Raw genomic sequence first — 21,311 nt, 5'->3', positions numbered from 1 at the left:
AACAACTTGACTGGCCTGCACAGAGCCCTGACCTCAACTCAATCGAACACCTTTGGGATGAATTGGAACGCCTAATCGCCCAACATCAGTGCCCAACTTCACTAATGCTCTTGTGGCTGAATGGAAGCAAGTCCCTGCAGCAATGTTCCAATATCTAGTGCAAAGCCTTCCCAGAAGAGTAGAGGCTGTTATAGCAGCATAGGGGGGACCAACTCCATATTAATCCCCATGATTTTGGAATGAGATGTTCGACGAGCAGGGGTCCATATACTTTTGCCATGTAGTGTATCTACAATACCAACAAATTAGTGGTCATGGTACGCTCCTTTTCTTTTTGATAAAAACAGTAATAATGTGAAGATGAAGACAGTTATCATTATTCTTAGTATGTACCACATTTTATAGATGTTTTTTTCCTTCCATTGTTAGAGCTCTTATTGGGATGTTGGCCTTCAGCGTTTTGTTCAACAGTACTTCAATGTGACCGAAGGGTCTTTCCCTGTGCCTGGAATCTTTAGTCCCTAACTGCTCTGCATTTTACCAAAGGCGCAAATGAGTGAATGGACAGAGACAGATGCAGTGCATCCTCCTCATAAAGTATGGACTACCCTTTAATTTCACAGACTTAAAGGGAAAACACTGTTAGCTATGTAGCTTTGTAGCTGTTGTTAATGTAGGGTGGTGGTTACTGATCCCATGTGATGTTGTATGGTTGGCTCTTACGGCAGTGATTCATTTGTGTATCTGAGGGAAAGTTATGTAGTTCTGTCTTATATTTGTATCGGTCTGAATCTCTCTGTACAGGTACGTTGCCTCTGAAAAACCTTGAATCTGTACAGTACATTTGGTCTGGTGATGTCATGTTTACGTTATTTTCTTTGACCGATCTCTCCTGGGAACTGGCTGTAGTACTTGTTTGTCTGGTAGATGTTTCAGACTCTTGCTGGTAGTGTGTAAAACAGTAGGGGATTTCTCTGATGTTATCTTTGGACATCTGCCATGGTTTACATATAGTATGTTGGGAATCATTCTGGAAACCACAGGCTAATACATAACATTAATTGGCCATTACTCTGAGAAAAGGAGGTACAAGATATTCTACATATGGCTGTTGGCCAATGACATGAAGATTAAACAGTAGTGAAAAGTATAGCTTGAAAAATAACATGCCAGCAGATGAGCTAGTTTGACTGCATAAGGTACATGGAATTGAGCTGTCTTTTCCTGAAGGTCCCCTTTACTCCCACAGTAATACTACTTAACAAGTATAGGGCAGACAGAGCTAGAGCGCTGAGGGAGTTAATAGAACCAGTCATTATAATATTGTCACCTTGTTGTAATATGCATCTGCCCCTTTGTCAGCTCCCAAGCAAACACTCTCACACAGCTGTGCATATACATGTGTATATGCATTAGTGTCTGTAGACGTGTCTTATTTATTCCTGTATTCTGCATATTTCTATCTCGGGAATGAAGGTCGCTGTTTATTTACATAATATGAATATACAAATATATACAAATGTATGTGCCAAATCCAGTTCTTGTTCAGATCCATTCCAAATCCCATGCTTATACTGTAGGAAACCTTCTGTACAAAACAGTATACAATATTGTTTCTCTCTGATAGTCCCTTGTAACTGGTGCCATTAAACTATTCAAAATTGAAATAAACATTGAACATTTAAATGAGCTTCTTGTGGTTTATGGCTCAATGCAAATTCACACAACGCAATTAAAATGTCATGTTTTTGAAAGCTCATATAGTGCCATCTACAGGGAACATCTACACATTGCATGCTTTTGGGGTAAATGGACGTACAGTATTAAGTAGGTGGTTCAAAACAAAAAACACCATCTCCCATATTTACCTTTTCCAGATGAAAACATGTTAAAGCAGTATCACATTTAAGAATCATATTTTCATGAGCCTTTATTAAAAGTGAAAAACTTCATCAGAATGGATAAAAGCATAAGACATTCTGCTAAAGAAGCAAACAAACTGATAATCCAGTGAAAAAAACTAAACAGACTATTGAAGACGCGGTACAGGAATACACAGTGCAACAGTTAAAATGAAACAAGTAAATTGTAAACAAATTGAATCCCAGTTTCAAATCCTCTACTGACTAGGAGTTTCATTGCTACTCCACAAAGTCCCTCTGTTAGACTCCAGGTATGGCCAGGAGTTACTCCTACAGTACAGAGAAGGCTGGTTTGAGGAATGGCCGGCTGTTGGTTTGTGGTGTGGGGAGGGCCATGAAGCCGGGCCTCCTCCCCACTGGGCCTGCTGCTGAAGGCCTTGAGCCCCGTCCTGCTGCTGACCCCCGGCCTTTAGATCCACCTCTGGAGTTGGACCCTGTCCATGACCCGTTGCTGCTGTACCCCCTACACCTCGAGACAGGAGTGCAGAGAATGAATTGAAATGGGTAAATGTAGATGCCAGCTAGTATTCTGAATCAAAGTCTGGCATGACATAACTCAAATATACAGTTGCTAGTATTCGTTTGTAAAATATATATACAGTATCTCACAAAAGTGAGTACACCCCTCACATTTTTGTAAATATGAGTACATCTTTTCATGTGAAAACACTGAAGAAATGACACTTTGCTACAATGTAAAGTAGTGAGTGTACAGCTTCTATAACAGTGTAAATTTGCTGTCCCCTCAAAATAACTCAACACACAGACATTAATGTCTAAACCGCTGGCAACAAAAGTGAGTACACCCCTAAGTGAAAATGTCAAGATTGGGCCCAATTAGCCATTTTCCCTCCCCGGTGTCATGTGACTCATTAGTGTTACAAGGTCTCAGGTGTGAATGGGGAGCAGGTGTGTTAAATTTGGTGTCATCGCTCTCACACTCCCTCATACTGGTCACTGGAAGTTCAACATGGCACCTCATGGCAAAGAACTCAATGAGGATCTGAAAAAAGGAATTGTTGCTCTACATAAAGATGGCCTGGGCTATAAGAAGATTGCCAAGACCCTGAAACTGAGCTGCAGCACGGTGGCCAAGACCATACAGCGGTTTAACAGGACAGGTTCCACTCAGAACAGGCCTCGCCATGGTTGACCAAAGAAGTGGAGTGCACGTGCTCAGCGTCATATCCAGAGGTTGTTTTTGGGAAATAGACGTATGAGTGCTGCCAGCATTGCTGCAGAGGTTGAAGGGGTGGGGGGTCAGCCTGTCAGTGCTCAGACCATACGCTGCACACTGCATCAAATTGGTCTGCATGGCTGTCGTCCCAGAAGGAAGCCTCTTCTAAAGATGATGCACAAGAAAGCCTGCAAACAGTTTGCTGAAGACAAGCAGACTAAGGACATGGATTACTGGAACCATGTCCTGTGGTCTGATGAGATCAAGATAAACTTATTTGGTTCAGATGGTGTCAACCGTGTGTGGTGGCAACCAGGTGAGGAGTACAAAGACAAGTGTGTCTTGCCTACAGTCAAGTATGGTAGTGGGAGTGTCATGGTCTGGGGCTGCATGAGTGCTGCCGGCACTGGGGAGCTACAGTTCATTGAGGGAACCATGAATGCCAACATGTACTGTGACATACTGAAGCAGAGCATGATCCCCTCCCTTCGGAGATTGGGCCGCAGGGCAGTATTCCAACATGATAACGACCCCAAACACACCTCCAAGACGACCACTGCCTTGCTAAAGAAGCTGAGGGTAAAGGTGATGGACTGGCCAAGCATGTCTCCATTCCTAAACCCTATTGAGCATCTGTGGGGCATCCTCAAACGGAAGGTGGAGGAGTGCAAGGTCTCTAACATCCACCAGCTCCGTGATGTCGTCATGGAGGAGTGGAAGAGGACTCCAGTGGCAACCTGTGAAGCTCTGGTGAACTCCATGCCCAAGAGGGTTAAGGCAGTGCTGGAAAATGATGGTGGCCACACAAAATATTGACACTTTGGGTCCAATTTGGACATTTTCACTTAGGGGTGTACTCACTTCTGTTGCCAGCGGTTTAGACATTAATGGCTGTGTGTTGAGTTATTTTGAGGGGACAGCAAATTTACACTGTTATACAAGCTGTACACTCACTACTTTACATTGTAGCAAAGTGTAATTTCTTCAGTGGTGTCACATGAAAAGATATACTCAAATAGTTTAAAAAATGTGAGGGGTGTACTCACTTTTGTGAGATACTGTATATATATATATACACACAGTTGAAGTCGGAAGTTTACATACACTTAGGTTGGATCAATTAAAACTTGTTTTTCAACCACTCCACACATTTCTTGTTAACAAACTATCGTTTTGGCAAGTCGGTTAGGACATCTACTTTGTGCATGACAAGTAATTTTTCCAACAACTGTTTACAGACAGATTATTTCACTTAATCACAATTCCAGTGGGTCAGAGGTTCACATACACTAAGTTGACTGTGCCTTTAAACTTCCAGAAAATGATGTCATGGCTTTAGAAGCTTCTGATAGGCTAATTGACATAATTTTAGTCAATTGGAGGTGTACCCGTGGATGTATTTCAAGGCCTACCTTCAAACTCAGTGCCTCTGCTTGACATCATGGGAAAATGAAAAGAAATCAGCCAAGACCTCAGAAAAATTATTGTACACCTCCACAAGTCTGGTTCATCCTTGGGAGCAATTTCCAAACGCCTGAAGGTACCACGTTCACCTGTACAAACAATAGTACGCAAGTATAAACACCATGGGACCACGCAGCCGTCATACCGCTCAGGATGGAGATGCGTTCTGTCTCCTAGAGATTAACGTACTTTGGTGCGAAAAGTGAAAATCAATCCCAGAACAACAGCAAAGGACCTTGTGAAGATGCTGGAGGAAACAGGTACAAAAGTATTTATATCCACAGTAAAACGAGTCCTATATCGACATAACCTGAAAGGCCGCTCAGCAAGAAAGAAGCCACTGCTCCAAAACCGCCATAAAAAAGCCAGACTACGGTTTGCAACTACACATGGGGACAAATATCGTACTTTTTGGAGAAATGTCCTCTGGTCTGATGAAACAAAAATAGAACTGTTTGGCCACAATGACCATCGTTCTGTTTGGAGGAAAAAGGGGGTGGCTTGCAAGCCGAAGAACACCATCCCAACTGTGAAGCACGGGGGTGGCAGCATCATGCTGTGGGGGTGCTTTGCTGCAGGAGGGACTGGTGCACCTCACAAAATAGATGGCATCATGAGGAAGGGAAATTATGTGGATATATTGAAGCAACATCTCAAGACATCAGTCAGGAAGTTAAAGCTTGGTCGCAAATGGGTCTTCCAAATGGACAATGACCCCAAGCATACTTCCAAAGTTGTGGCAAAATGGCTTAAGGACGACAAAGTCGTAGAAAACGTGTGGGCAGAACTGAAAAAGCATGTGCGAGCAAGGAGGCCCACAAACCTGACCCAGTTACACCAGCTCTGTCAGGAGGAATGGGCCAAAATTCACCCAACTTATTGTGGGAAGCTTGTGGAAGGCTACCCGAAACGTTTGACCCATGTTAAACAATTTAAAGGCAATGCTACCAAATACTAATTCAGTGTATGTAAACATCTGACCCACTGGGAATGTGATGAAAGAAATAAAAGCTTAAATAAATCATTCTCTCTACTATTATTCTGACATTTCACATTCTTAAAATAAAGTGGTGATCTTAACTGACCTAAGACAGGGAATTTTTACTAGGATTAAATGTCAGGAATTGTGAACACTGAGTTTAAATGTATTTGACTAAGGTGTATGTAAACTTCCGACTTCAACTGTATGTATATATATATATATATATATATATATATATATATATATATATATATATATATATATATATAAATAAATAAAATGTAGTCCCTTTTTTGATTTAATTTTAAGGCAGCAAAATGTGAAGACTGTGCTCATAGCAGGTGTGTAGACTTTCACTACACACTGTATATGGCCGCATATAAGATTTAACATTTGACTTGACATTTGAGACTAACCCTTTAGAGTTGGAGTTTGTATATCCCTTTCTCTTTTTGGATTTCTTGAAGGCAGGGGCCTTCTTCCTCTTCTGTCCTCTGCCGTTATTGTTGAAATAACTGGATGATCCAGCATCGTCCTCATAATAGTCCTCCTCGTTGTCTCCACGGCCTCGCGTTGTGTCTATCCATGCCATAGTGGAGCCTCCTTCAGTGGTGTCAGACTGCTCCTCCACTGCAGAGGGGTTCAGTCAGACACACGTGTTAACACAAACCAACCACACTACAGGTCCAACACAGCAGGGCACAGATATGTGTTAACACAAACCAACCACACTACAGGTCCAACACAGCAGGGCACAGATACGTGTTAACACAAACCAACCACACTACAGGTCCAACACAGCAGGGCACAGACACGTGTTAACACAAACCAACCACACTACAGGTCCAACACAGCAGGGCACAGACACGTGTTAACACAAACCAACCACACTACAGGTCCAACACAGCAGGGCACAGATATGACTGTTTTATCCAGTTGTGTAGGATATGCTTTCCCCAGTGTGGTCACTCACCAGGTAGCTTCCACTCAGAGTATTTCTGCAGCAGCTCGATGACATCTGCTCCGTACTTCTCCAGTTTGTCCTCCGTCACACCGTCAATCGTCAACAGCACTTCTGGGTCGGCCGACAGAGTCTCTGGGAGAAGGAAACAGTTTTACAACAAGGCCTGGTTACTGGAAGTCTACCAATAAATGTTAGGTAAACCCTTGCTTGGTCTAGAAAAGGAATATGAACAGGAATGAAATACAATAAGTATAAATAGTGGTGTATGCTCTCAGCACTCACCAGCTATCTTCTTCAGGGTGGCAGTGGAGAAGATGTTGTAATAGTGAATGCCAAAGACCTTGCCCAGCCTCTTGCACAGATCAGTGAGCTCCTGCAGACACTTCTGGACCATCTCATCTCTCTTGGAGACATCCTTGGCCACAGCAGTTTTGTGCTTCCTGATGCTGGAGGCACTCTCGGTCTCATAGAACTCCACCTGGGACAAGGAAAAATAACTATGTTCCCATTTCTACTGCAGGGATAACTAAATATGTGAAGCTAATAACGAATGGCACAGCACAGTTCACAACAGTTGATGACGTATCGAATGAGAACTACGTTTATTGACCAGTATGATGTGTGTAAGCTCACCTGCATGTGTCCCCCTAGGACGTTCATGGCTTTGGGTCCAGCAGAGATGTAGGCCACTGCCTGGCTGTTGGCTGTGATGTACAGGTCCTCCACCAGGAGGTGATCCAGCACCAGCTTCTTGAACAGACGGTCAGCGTTGTGTTTGGAGTAAGCCTTTCCTATCGCAAACATCCCTGACTGGACACGGGCAGTTTTAGCGCCTGTCAGAAAGCATCGTTGAGTTTCTCTCAGTAACACTAAACATACAGTAATTTTGTATTATTCAATTGAGTGGTGCTCTAATTTACTGCATACCCAAGAAAATGTCCACCAGCATGTTCAGAGTCAATCGGTTTTGGTTCGCAGATTTGCCATATCTGGAGCCAACTTTTTCACAATTCTCCTGGACAAATCTCACAATCTTCTTCACATCTTCAGTCACATTTCTTGCCTTGTATTGCTGAAAGCAAAAAATAACATAAGCAGCTTGATTAAATGGAAAACTTTTCTAATTAAAATATGAAACATAACCACATAGCTGTAAAAATACTGTAGTGCAACAGAACAAGTGCTGAGTATGGGAAAGGTTTATGGTAATAATGGATTTATTACAAGGGTTAAATCTTACATTGGGTCTGGCACAGTTGTCACAGATGACATCAGGGTGTTCCTTGCAGAAGCCTGGGTTGAACTTGTGCTCTCCAAAGTAAGCCAGCAGCTGTATCCTTCGGCAGTCCATCACATTCTCACAGAAATGCACCATACTGTGCAGATTGTTCATGTGAGTGGCCTTGGTGTGGTGGTTTCCATCTTTGTCCACTGTGATCAAAACAGAGTGGACATTTTCTCAATATCACTTTCACACTTTGACATACAGGATTTTAGACATTGTCCATGGAGCTTTCCATACCTCCATGGAAATGTTTCAATAGATGATATTTAACACATACAAACTTGCAGAGTATTATTTGTAAGTCTACATAGTCAAAATTCAGATCCGTACTGGTGAGGATCCTCTTGATGCGGATGACGTCAGAGTAGGAGTAGAAGAGGATGCAGTGAGAGATCTCTCCGTCCCTGCCTGCTCTGCCTGACTCCTGGTAGTAGCCCTCTACTGACTTGGGGAGACTGGCGTGGATCACGTAGCGCACATCAGGCTTGTCGATGCCCATGCCGAAGGCTATGGTGGCACACATGACCTGGAGGACAGGGATACAACATTAACCCTGGGTTAATGAAAGCTCAAGTAGTATGAAGGTGGTTAGTAATGTTTACGTGTAAACATCTGTTAAGATCACCTCACCTGGCAGCCATCCTGATTGATCCATTTGGACTGCACATATTCTCTGTCTTTGTCATTGAGGCCTGCGTGGTAGGCTAGCGCTAGTATACCAGCTCTCTGAAGACTGTCAGCCATGTTGTCACAGTCATTACGGGACAGGCAGTACACAATGCCAGAATCACCTACACACAAGGAGTTAAAACCAGTCATGATCTCAGTCCTCAAAACACTTAATTCCACTATCATTGAAAACCTGATCAACTGAGGGAGAACACTACTAACGTGGATAATTCTTCTTGATCCAGTCAATGCAGTCCTCATCTACCTTCTTGGGTTTCTTGGGTAACACAGCATATTTGAGGTTGTTTCTGTTGAAGCTCATGGTAAACCTGAAAGTGAAAGGACACCATGAGGAACATTCATTCAAACAGCTGCTGTATGTTTGCATACGACAACACTACAACTGTACTGGTGTTTTGTCCCAGGTAAGGCCCGTTTTAGAGCACGTACACCTGAGGCTGGGTCATCTGAAGCTGGTTGAGGATGTCCTTCTGGACGCGGGGGGTGGCAGTGGCGGTCAGGGCCATGATTGGCACTTTGGGGAACTTCTGCCGCAGCTCGTACATCCGCTTGTAGTCTGGCCGGAAGTCATGGCCCCACTGAGAGAAACAACAGGGCAGGAGGTTCATCGTCTCCCTCTAACACCTAACATTAGACCAGATAAGGCATCACGTATAGGAACCTACCTGACTGACACAGTGAGCCTCATCAATGACAAAGCGTGCTAGAAGACCTCTCTCATACAGGTTCTGAAGGGCACTGATCATCCTGCCACTCGCACACACCTGGATGAAAACAGATTGAAAAACACAGGTCTGAATAGAGCATTTCCCATTAGAAGAGGTTGATACAGTGGGGAAAAAAAGTATTTAGTCAGCCACCAATTGTGCAAGTTCTCCCACTTAAAAAGATGAGAGAGGCCTGTAATTTTCATCATAGGTACACGTCAACTATGACAGACAAATTGAGAGAAAAAGAATCCAGAAAATCACATTGTGGGATTTTTAATGAATTTATTTGCAAATTATGGTGGAAAATAAGTATTTGGTCACCTACAAACAAGCATGATTTCTGGCTCTCACAGACCTGTAACTTCTTCTTTAAGAGGCTCCTCTGTCCTCCACTCGTTACCTGTATTAATGGCACCTGTTTGAACTTGTTATCAGTATAAAAGACACCTGTCCACAACCTCAAACAGTCACACTCCAAACTCCACTATGGCCAAGACCAAAGAGCTGTCAAAGGACACCAGAAACAAAATTGTAGACCTGCACCAGGCTGGGAAGACTGAATCTGCAATAGGTAAGCAGCTTGGTTTGAAGAAATCAACTGTGGGAGCAATTATTAGGAAATGGAAGACATACAAGACCACTGATAATCTCCCTCGATCTGGGGCTCCATGCAAGATCTCACCCCGTGGGGTCAAAATGATCACAAGAACGGTGAGCAAAAATCCCAGAACCACACGGGGGGACCTAGTGAATGACCTGCAGAGAGCTGGGACCAAAGTAACAAAGCCTACCATCAGTAACACACTACGCCGCCAGGGACTCAAATCCTGCAGTGCCAGACGTGTCCCCCTGCTTAAGCCAGTACATGTCCAGGCCCGTCTGAAGTTTGCTAGAGTGCATTTGGATGATCCAGAAGAGGATTGGGAGAATGTCATATTGTCAGATGAAACCAAAACAGAACTTTTTGGTAAAAACTCAACTCGTCGTGTTTGGAGGACAAAGAATGCTGAGTTGCATCCAAAGAACACCATACCTACTGTGAAGCATGGGGGTGGAAACATCATGCTTTGGGGCTGTTTTTCTGCAAAGGAACCAGGACGACTGATCCGTGTAAAGGAAAGAATGAATGGGGCCATGTATCGTGAGATTTTCAGTGAAAACCTCCTTCCATCAGCAAGGGCATTGAAGATGAAACGTGGCTGGGTCTTTCAGCATGACAATGATCCCAAACACACCGCCGGGCAACGAAGGAGTGGCTTCGTAAGAAGCATTTCAAGGTCCTGGAGTGGCCTAGCCAGTCTCCAGATCTCAACCCCATAGAAAATCTTTGGAGGGAGTTGAAAGTCTGTGTTGCCCAGCGACAGCCCCAAAACATCACTGCTCTAGAGGAGATCTGCATGGAGGAATGGGCCAAAATACCAGCAACAGTGTGTGAAAACCTTGTGAAGACTTGCAGAAAACGTTTTACCTGTGTCATTGCCAACAAAGGGTATATAACAAAGTATTGAGAAACTTATTATTTACCAAATACTTATTTTCCACCATAATTTGAAAATAAATTCATTAAAAATCCTACAATGTGATTTTCTGGATTTTTTCCCCTCATTTTGTCTGTCATAGTTGACGTGTACCTATGATGAAAATTACAGGCCTCTCTCATCTTTTTAAGTGGGAGAACTTGCACAATTGGTGGCTGACTAAATACTTTTTTCCCCCACTGTATCCGTATTACTGGTTAAATTATTTAGTTCTCACCTTTTCAGGAGTGGCATAGAGCAGTTTAATTATGGGGTCCTTCTTGGACAGCTGCAAGTAAATCCTGGCTGCTTCACTGTCAGTCTTCTCACCAGACAAACTTGTGGCGGGAATCTAAAAACATGCAAGGACATTTAAAAACACATTCCAAGCATAGGGGGGCAAGAATGTATACATTTTATACTTCGCACTGTGAGCAGTATGTAGAAAACGTACATCCAGAGTAGTGAGTTTCTGGACCTGGTCTAAAATGAGTGATTTTAGTGGTGAGATGACCACAGTGACTCCTGCACACACACAGGCCGGCAGCTGGTAGCAAAGACTTTTACCCCCTCCTGAAAAACAGGAAATAACAAACACATCCAGCACATTACATTATCTAATCAACATGTTCTGTTCATACCTACTAAATATTACAAATCTGCAAAGTCAGTTGAGTTATTTGAATCAATGCATTAAAACGCACTTGTTGTATACTACAATGTTACAATCGGCATTGATACCCCACTCACCCGTTGGCATCAGGACAAATGTGTCTTCACCTAGCAACGTAGCATTAATGGCTTCCAATTGATTGAATCGGAACTGATGGAGACCAAAGCGCTTGTGGAAAATCTTCATCATCTCTGGACAGTGGGGGAAGTTGAAGCCTCTGAAGCGATCGTGGGCAGGGTTTCTGTATGTGGGCTCTGCAAATGATATGAGATAAACATGAGTCTGTCTGAGCTACAGACCAAGTAATCAATGTAAGAAAAACTACAAAACATTTGTTTAGTAGAAGGAATAATCCAATCTCAAGGCTGCCCTATAATAAATGTACTTGCCAGGAGAGGTGATTTTAGGAGGCTTGGCCACAGGAGCTGGTGTAGCTGGTTTCTTCTGCCAAGTTGATGTACTTGGTCCTCCCTCACGCACCGCTTTAGAGACAGCACTGGAGTCCTGCCTTGATGCTGAGGAGCTTGGGGGTTCAAAGTAATCAGGGATATCTGAATCATTGAAGTCATCTATGTCAAAGTCATCAATGAAGAAATCGTCTGGATCCGTGACTGCCAGGGCTTGTACCACAGAGGCTTGGGTACTGCTCTCCCCAGTCCCTTGTACAGCAGCTGCCGGCCTCTTCGGTGAAAAGAAGAGATTTGACTGAGCCACATCACCAGTTTGGTTTTTGAAGATGCTGTAATTCGATGGAGAGTCACAATTACTATGGCCTGTTGTGGATGCTTTCCTCTCCTCTCCAGTGAAAATAGGATTTGCCAGAGTGCTGGGTCTCCAAGAGATGCCTGGAGTCTGAACATTGATCATGCAGTCAGAGTCCTCAAAAACACTACTGTCGTAGTCCACAGATATGACTGAGGTCCTCCTGAAGGGAAGGGCTTTCATGGAAGAATCTCCTTTATCCTTGGGCAGGCAAGTGGTGGAAGACATGACACTTGGAGTAGCAAAGGAAAAAGTAGTATTTTCACTGAATCTGGATTCCAAGACAGTGCTGTCTGGCTGTTGTGTCCTGAAAGATGTGTCACTGCTGCCAGTAGCAATTATTATTTTCCTGAGGGTAAAAAGGGTGATATGACTAGCAGATTAATAGATGTCACATTAAAACTACAGCTGAAACTTAATCTACAGCTGTTGTCCCATTTAAAATAGTTCAGATTCAAGGAATTACCTATGAGCCCGCTGCAGTAAGAGCTCTGTCCCACAGGACAGGCCTATCAGTTCATGCTCAGGGATGGAATCCACCAGAGCACAGATGGACTCCATGATACTAACGAGCTGATCTTCTGACTTTGGATTGGTGACTAAAGGGACAAAAAAAATGATGAGTCAATACAAGAGAATTATATGCAATGTTCATTGAAATGATGAAAATAGACCAACATCTGGCTTAAACATAACCCATGTTATTCACCTCTTCTTTCTTTAGGAGGACCATCAGACACTCTTTGCAGGCTTGACACTGACCCCCTTGTTGATACAGGGCTGATGTCTTTGCTGACTGCAGAGCCAGCTGACTTCAATCTGTTGTGATCATAAACAACACTTGCCAAGTAGATACAGTGCCAAGTATTCATACCACTTGACTTATTCCACATTTTGTTGTGTTACAGCCTGAATTCAAAATGGATTAAATGGATTTTATTTTCTCACCCATCATCTACACACAATACCCCATAATGACAAAGTAAAAACATGTTTTTAGAAATGTTTGCTAATTTATACAAAAATGAAATACAGAAATATCTAATTTACATACAGTACCAGTCAAAAGTTTGGACACACCTACTTATTCAAGGATTTTTCTTTATTTTACTATTTTCTACATTTCTACATCAGGTGCATGATCATTGCAACTCCACGAGGTGAGATCTTGCATGGCGCCCCAGGCCGAGGGAGATTGACAGTTCTTTTGTGTTCTTCAAAGTTCTTGACATTTTCCGGATTGACTGACCTTCATGTCTTAAAGTAATGATGGACTGTCGTTTCGCTTTGCTTATTTGAGCTGTTCTTGACATAATATGGACTTGGTATTTTACCAAAATAGGGCTATCTTCTGTATACCACCCCTACCTTGTCACAACACAACTGATTGTCTCAAATGCATTAACCTCTTAAGGATTGGACCCCTTTTTTAAATTTTTGCCTAAAATGACATACCCAAGTCTAACTGCCTGTAGCTCAGGACCTGAAGCAAGGATATGCATATTATTGATACTATTTGAAAGGAAACACTTTGAAGTTTGTGGAAATGTGAAATTAATGTAGGAGAATATAACACACTAGATCTGGTAAAAGATAATACAAACCAAAAAACATGTGTTTTCTATTTTTTTTGTTCATCTTTGAAATGCAAGAGAAAGGCCACAATATAATATTGCAGTTTAGGCGCAATTTAGGTTTTGGCCACTAGATGGCAGCATTGTGTGCGCAAAGTTTCAGATTGATCCAGTGAAGCATTGCAATACTGGACTATTTTGTTTCAAGTCTGCCCAAATGTGCCGAATTGGTCAATTGATACATTTTCAAGTACATTACTATCAAGAACATGCAAAAATTATATGGTAATACAAAATGTAAGTTTACACACTCCCAGGAATGTCATACATGATAGATCATTAGCTTATACACTACCTTCCACACATCTAGATGGCCGGGCGGGGTGGGTGTGGAGCCAGAGACAGCAGGGGTTCAAACTGTAGAACCCAGTTCCTACATTTGAATATAAAAATTGATTTTATCAAAGAAAACTATGCTACATTTTTATCTCTGGGACCCTTAGGATGACAAATCAGAGCAAGACTACTTAACGTAAGTACATTATTTACCTTCAGAGGTGAATGTATCAAACCAGTTGCCGTGATACATTTTTTGTTGTTGTGCACTCTCCTCAAACAATAGCATGGTATTTTTTCACTGTAATAGCTACTGTAAATTAGACAGTGCAGTTAGATTAACAAGAATTTAAGCTTTCTGCCCATAGAATACATGTCTATGTCCTGGAAAGTTTGCTGTTACTTACAACAGTCATGCTAATCACATTAGCGCACGTTAGCTCAACCTTCCCGTATACGGGACACCGATCCCGTAGAAGTTAAGGAAAGAAATTCCACAAATTAACTTTTAACAACGCACACCTGTTAATTGAAATGCATTCCAGGTGACTACCTCATGAAGCTGGTTGAGAGAATGCCAAGAGTGTGCAAAGCTCTCATCAAGGCAAAGGGTGGCTACTTTGAAGAATCTCTAATATAAAATATATTTTGATTTGTTTAACACTTTTTTGGTTAACACTTTTTTGATTCCATGTGTTATTTCATAGTTTTGATATCTTCACTATTATTCTACAATGTAGAAAATAGTAAAAATAAAGGAAAACCCTTGAATGAGTAAGTGTGTCCAAACTTTTGACTGGTACTGTAAGTATTCACACCCCTTTACTATGACTCTAAATTGAGCTCAGTTGCATCCAATTACGACACTACAACTTGATTGGAATCCACCTGTGGCCAATTCAATTGTTTGGACATTATTTAGAAACAAACAAACCTGTCTATATAGGGTCCCACAGTTGACAGTGTATCTCAGAGCAGAAACTATACCATGAAGTCCAAGGAACTGTCCGTAGCACTCCGAGATATAATTGTGATGAGGTATAGATCTGGGGAAGGGTATAAAACAATTTCTAAAGTGGTGAAAGTTTCCAAGAGCACAGTGGTCTCCATCATTGGGAAATTTAAAAAACATGGAAGTACCCAGACTCTGCCTAGAGCTGGCTGTCCAACCAAAATGAGCAAGAAGGACCTTGGTCAGGGAGGTGACCATGAACCCAATGACCACACTGACAGAATTACAGAGTTCCTTTGCTGAGATGGGAGAACCTGCCAGAAGGACAACAGTCTCTACAGCACTTACCCAATCTGGTAGAGTGGCCAGACAGAAGCCACTCCTGAGAAAAAAGCACATGACTGCACACCTGGAGTTTGCAAAAAGGCACATGAAAGACAGAGCATAAGGCAAAATATTCTGTGGTCTGATGAGACAAAAATGTAACTCTTTGACCTGAATGCAAAACGCAATGTCTGGAGAAAATCAGGCACAGCTCATCACCCGTCTAACACCATCCCTACCGTGAAGCATGGTGGTGGCAGAATCATGCTATGGGGATGCTTTTCAGCGGCAGGGTCTGGGAGACTGGTAAGGATAGAGCAATGAATGGAGCCAAATACAGGCAAATCCTTGATGAGAACCTGCTTCAGGGTGCAAACGACCTTAGACTGGGGCGAAGATTTACGTTCAAACAGGACAATGACCCCAAGCATACAGCCAAAGCAATGCTGGAATGGCTTCAGAACAAGAATATGAAAGTCCTTGAGTGGCACAGCCAAAGCCAAGACTTGAATCCCACTGAAAATCTGTGGAAAGACATGAAGATTGCTGTTCACCGCCACTCCCCATCTAATTTAACAGCGCTTGAGAAAATATGCAAGGAAGAATGGGAGAAAATCTCAAAATCCAAATGTGCAAAGCTGATAGACATACCCAAGACGACTCAAAGCTGTAATCGGCGCCAAAGGTGCTTCTTCAAAGTATTGACTCAGGGGTGTGAATACTTATGTAAATGAGATCTGTATTTCATGTTCAATACATTTACAAAAAAGTCTAAAAACATGTTTTCGCGTTGTCATTATGGGGTATTGTGTGTAGATGGGTGAGAATAAAATCTATTTGATCCATTTTGAATTCAGGCTGTAACAACAAAATGTGGAATAAGTCAAGGGGTATGAATACTTTCTGAAGGCACTATATAGCTTGCTGTATAACATCATATCAAGACAATTACATTCACAACATCAGTCCTCAAGTCATACATCCATTAGAAAGAAACATAAAACACAATCATAGACTAAAATGCAACAGATTAATGTACACATGTACAGCAGAAACTTACCTTGTTTCCTTCGTAGAAGTAGAATGACTGAAATCCTCTGGACTTGGGGAAGGGGGGATGAAATCTAGGTCTTCATCTAGCTCGGACTTGTCATCAAGGTCTATGACATCTGTGTCACCTAGAAAGTTTTGGGAGATGAGTTGATGTCTTTTCAATGCTGATGTAATTCTTTATCAACACCCTGCCAAGATGTTCATCCTTAAAGGAAAACTCCACCCCAAAACTATCTTTTGGCATCTGTTTCATTAGTCCATTGTTGATATAGTCCCAAAATGTTTTGCATGTCAGCAATCACGTTTTCAAGATACATAACTTAAATACAGCCGATATGATGCAATACGCAGCATCATATGATGTTTTGGATCATATGACACTAAATGCATCATACCAGCTGTATTTCTGTATGTTGAAAGTTATATATCTTGAAAACATGATTGCTGATATGCAAAACATTTTGGGACTATATCAACAATAGATTCATGAAACAGATACCAACTACTCACCTGTCTTTTCAACTGGACCGGGTGCAGTGATGCTCTCATCTTCACTGTCACTCAGCACAGACTTGGCCTGAGCAGCAGGAGGTCGTCTTCTAACCATTTTAATGGGAGAATCCTCCACCTCCCAGTCCTTCCAGTGTGCTGGATCCTGGATGGGACTGTCTCTTGGAGCAGTATTGGCAGACTCCAAAGCATCTTGTGAGTCCTCTATTGTGAGAGTACATTGTTCTGTTCCAGCAAGACTACACTTATTTCTATGACGGCTGTTGATCTTTGTATTCAGTGCTCGTAGAGGGACATCTTTGTCTGATCCATGTGTGTTAGTATCCAATTGTTCAACACTAGAAACAGATGTCACCTTGGCACTCCTACCTGAGATCCCTGGGCTTGGTAAAGTACTTTTGCCCTTGACAGGGGTTTCAAAGTCATCAAAATCATCCCATCCGTCCAGGGGAATACCAAAAGAGCTATCAAGTCCTGTGGGTTTGCTGCCATTGCTACCTGTGATCAAGCTATCAGATTTGGTCAAAGCAGGGGAGATCTTTGTAGCGGACACAGCTGGGTTGGTTTTCCTCACCGAAAAGGGGTTTAATACAGGATTGATGGCTTCGTACTTGCTTTTGGGATTGACTGAGGAGAAGTTGATTTTGGCGAGAGGTCTTTCAGGCTTGGTTGAAAACATCAAAGGAGGTTTAGTTACTGCATTATCATGAGGAACATTGGCACTCCTGTTTGTTAAACCATTTGAGCTGTTTACCTTAGTGGGAACTTCCACCTTGGTGATGCCTGATGTGGACTTCTTTTTGAAACAAAATGTCCTGCAAAGAAAAGGGAAGTCATTATAGCTAATTACATTTTAGTAATTTAGCAGACACTCTTATCCAGAAAATCCTTATCTGGAAAGCTACCTACTTTAGTCAGTATATTGTGCATAGCACTCTGCTGGCTGCTGACTTTTAGCTAGCTCTGGTCCATGCGCATGCGTTGGATACGTATTTGTATTTTTGTGTGTGTATTTTATTACGGATCCCCATTAGCTGCTGGGGTCCAATCACCATTACATAAAATAAAACAGTACATAACACAACACATTACACAATACTCTACCATAACATATCTACAATACAAAAATCAATAATACAACAAAATAACAATATTAAAGGAAAAATCCACCCCAAACCACACATTCCTTTAATTTACAGTGTTAAATAACACTAATATGTGAGACCAATATTTTTTGTGAACAAATGTTTAATTTTGGTATTATAATAAGGTTGGCAGCAACATGGAAAATCGTTGTGGAAATCTGTTGCAGCTCAAGTCGACTACAAAATCCACAATGCAATGCTCTCTCTATGGCCTGGCTGGCTAGCTAGCTACGTAGCTAGCAAAAGTAGCTACACAAAATAATACCAAAGACAATATCAGCATGTGAAGTAGCTAGTTATCTGTAAAATCGCATAAACAAACTGCACTCTCAATTTAGGAGTCTACAATCTCACCATGTTCAACCTGCAGATCAATGTGCCTCACAGAGTGGAGTATGACATTCGCAACTGCAGATATACTTTTGAGGAGATGGGAAACGTTGCCCATGCTACGTCTATGGGTCACGCGGTGCATTCTGGGCAATTATGGGACAAGGAGCACTCTCCTTCAAGGAGTGAATGGGAGTTTATTGGGCACCAGCTCAAAAAAACAACAGTAGCACGAATTTCATCAACAAGAAGTACAAAATTACAAATATTTTCAGAGATGTGAGATAATTAATTACTATCTATAATATCGTATAGCTTTGGAATCGTGACATTACGTACTTTCGAGGAAAATAGGCACGTTTCTCGACATATACACTAACTTTGAGAAGGGATTGCGTGACGATTAGCTAAGCAACCGTGTGACGCAGCATGACAATGTGAACGCGATTGGTTGACAGTCTGCTGGGTGGGGCATTATATGTCCCTTCATTCATTGGATTCTCCTTTCTATAATATCTCGTAACGGCACCATGCAATGCGCCCTGGACTAAAGAGCCAGACAAATAGGGAAAATGTGCTAGACCCTCGGTTAAATTACACATTTCTCGACGTAGGAATATCGCAAAAAATATGATCAATGGCTCATTCGAGAGAAGACATCCTTCCGAGTTATGACATCGGCCAGTATTGAAATCTGACATGTATGATAGACATTTTCGCGATCTAAAAGTCAAGTATTCCTATTAACTTCCAGTGTAGTGAGAGTGACTATCACAGTGCTATGTCACACTGGCCGGATTTCTGCCTGCTTTAACGCCAATAACTCAAATACACATGAAAACATGAAATGACCAAGGGAATCGATAGAACAGCACTCAGAGATGCACACAAACAATATAACATTCAAAATGGGTGAACCGTCCCTTTAAAATGTATGTGTGTTTATAGAGTGCATGTGTGTGTGCCTGTGTCTTCACAGTCTGCTGTTCCATAAGGTGTAGTTTTATCTGTTTGTTTTTTAATCTGATTTTACTCCTTGACTGAGTTACCTGATGTAGAATAGAGTTCCATGTAGTCATGGCTCTATGTAGTACTGTGCGTTTCCCGTAGTCTGTTCTGGACTTGGGGACTGTGAAGAGACCTCTGGTGGCATGTCTTGTGGGGTATGTATGTATGGGTGTCTGAGCTGTGCGCTAGTTGCTTAAACAGACAGCCTGTGATTTGAAAATGTCAATCAATACCTCTCACAAAGGCAAGCAGTGATGGAGTCAATCTCTCCTCTACATGCATATTATTAATGTTGGCTCTCCTTGTACATTTAAGGGCCAGCCGTGCTGCTCTGTTCTGGGCCAAATGTAATTTGTCCATGTCCCTCTTTGTGGCACTTGACCATATGACTGGACAGTAGTCAAGGTGCGACAAAACTAGGGCCTGTAGTACCTGTTTTGTTGATAGCGAGATATTTAAAGAAAGCAGAGCAGCGCCTTATTATGGACAGACACCTCCCTGTCTTAACTACCGTAGCATCAATGTTTTGACCATGACAGTTTACAATCCAGGGTTACACCACGCAGTTTAGTCTCCTCAACTTGCTCAATTTCCACATTATTCATTACAAGATTTAGTTGAGGTTTAGGTAAATGATTTGTCCCAAATACAATGCTTTTAGTTTGAAATATTTAGGCTGTTTGTAACGAAAGAACCGACGCATGCGCATGGACCAGAGTTAATGTGACAGTACAAAATATGTATCTTATTTTGGAACTATTTCCACGTTCACTTACTGGTCGGAACTAGGAAACTCGGAAATGTCCGACTTGCTAACTGGTTGACGCGGCACATTTACAAAATTAACTACAACCAGTTACTGTAGTTTCTCGAAAATTTCAGAGTTTCAAATCAAATCAAATTTTATTTGACACATGCGCCGAATACAACAACAGGTGTAGACCTTACAGTGAAATGCTTACTTACAAGCCCTTAACCAACAATGCAGTTAAGAAAAAATTTACTAAATAAACTGAAATAAAAATAAAATAGAAAAATAAATTATTAAAGAGCAACAATAAAATAACAGTAACGAGGCTATATACAGGGGGTACCCGTACAGAGTCAATGTGCGGGGGCACAGGTTAGTCCTAGTTGCGACTAGCACGTGAACGCAGCACATAAAGAAGGCTTGCGCATAAATAGGAAAGTTCATCCCCACTATAACATATATTTAGTTTTGTGAATGAAGCCGGTTCAACAGAGCGTTGAAGCCGCCCTAACTGTTAACTAGCTAGCTAACGTTATACAATCTCTAGCTAGCTAATTAATCAAGATACGTACCCTGGTGTGGGTTTGGACAACGACAGTTTGCGCTGAGCAGCATTGCTATGTCTCTCGAGTTGTTCCTTCAAATTATTTTGAGGAAGACTGGACATCATCAGCTGGGCTAGCGTCTCAACGTTAGCATTCCTAATAGCTAGCTAGCTAGTCTTGTAATTTCGCGAGACACCACTTGTGCAGTCTGTGGACGTATTATTGTCGTGGTCTGTCAAAAAATATATATCTATGTTGTTGTCTTGCTAGCTATAGCTAATTTACAAAAAAAGAAATCAATTCAGCAACCAAAGGCAAAGAGGGTGTATGTTTTAGCGCCGTTTTGACTAGATGGCTTCCCATTGGCTGAGAAACTGATTTCCTGTTACGGTCCTGGTCATCATGGGAAATGTAGTCAAAGATAGAAGGCCTAGGCTATCTGGCTACATGCAGAGAGGAATATACAGTATTTAGGCAAAAAGGCCCGAGGGTGTGTGGTATATGGCCAATATACTACGGTAACGCTTTGAACACAGCGACTGTGTGATTTTGCGTTTTGGTACACCAGAAGTACATTCATTTCCAATGGAACACTGCGTTTGCCTTGCAGCATTGCGTTGCAGAGGCAGTTGCAGTG

General features: G+C 42.0%; 1 protein-coding gene across 1 annotated transcript; it reads right to left on the bottom strand.

Annotated features, from left to right (window-relative positions):
- Positions 1 to 1,915: 1,915 nt before the first annotated feature.
- On the bottom strand, positions 1,916 to 20,796 carry blm (BLM RecQ like helicase; the record flags this gene model as incomplete). The annotated part of the gene is made up of 21 exons (XM_084168240.1): positions 1,916 to 2,385; positions 5,962 to 6,175; positions 6,519 to 6,641; positions 6,792 to 6,987; positions 7,143 to 7,342; positions 7,437 to 7,581; positions 7,750 to 7,940; positions 8,125 to 8,320; positions 8,425 to 8,585; positions 8,686 to 8,792; positions 8,914 to 9,062; positions 9,150 to 9,248; positions 10,950 to 11,063; positions 11,166 to 11,284; positions 11,462 to 11,638; positions 11,774 to 12,495; positions 12,613 to 12,745; positions 12,856 to 12,986; positions 16,393 to 16,510; positions 16,896 to 17,710; positions 20,702 to 20,796. The coding sequence occupies 21 exons, from the start codon at positions 20,794 to 20,796 to the stop codon at positions 2,193 to 2,195; spliced, it is 4,398 nt and encodes a 1,465-aa protein (XP_084024366.1). The 3' UTR covers positions 1,916 to 2,192.
- Positions 20,797 to 21,311: the final 515 nt, after the last annotated feature.

Source organism: Coregonus lavaretus (assembly GCF_964263955.1).
Source record: "Coregonus lavaretus genome assembly, chromosome: 9".
Lineage (NCBI taxonomy): Eukaryota > Metazoa > Chordata > Actinopteri > Salmoniformes > Salmonidae > Coregonus > Coregonus lavaretus.
The sequence above is the reverse complement of the archived record's forward strand: the minus strand, read 5'-3'. Positions and strand labels throughout refer to the sequence as shown.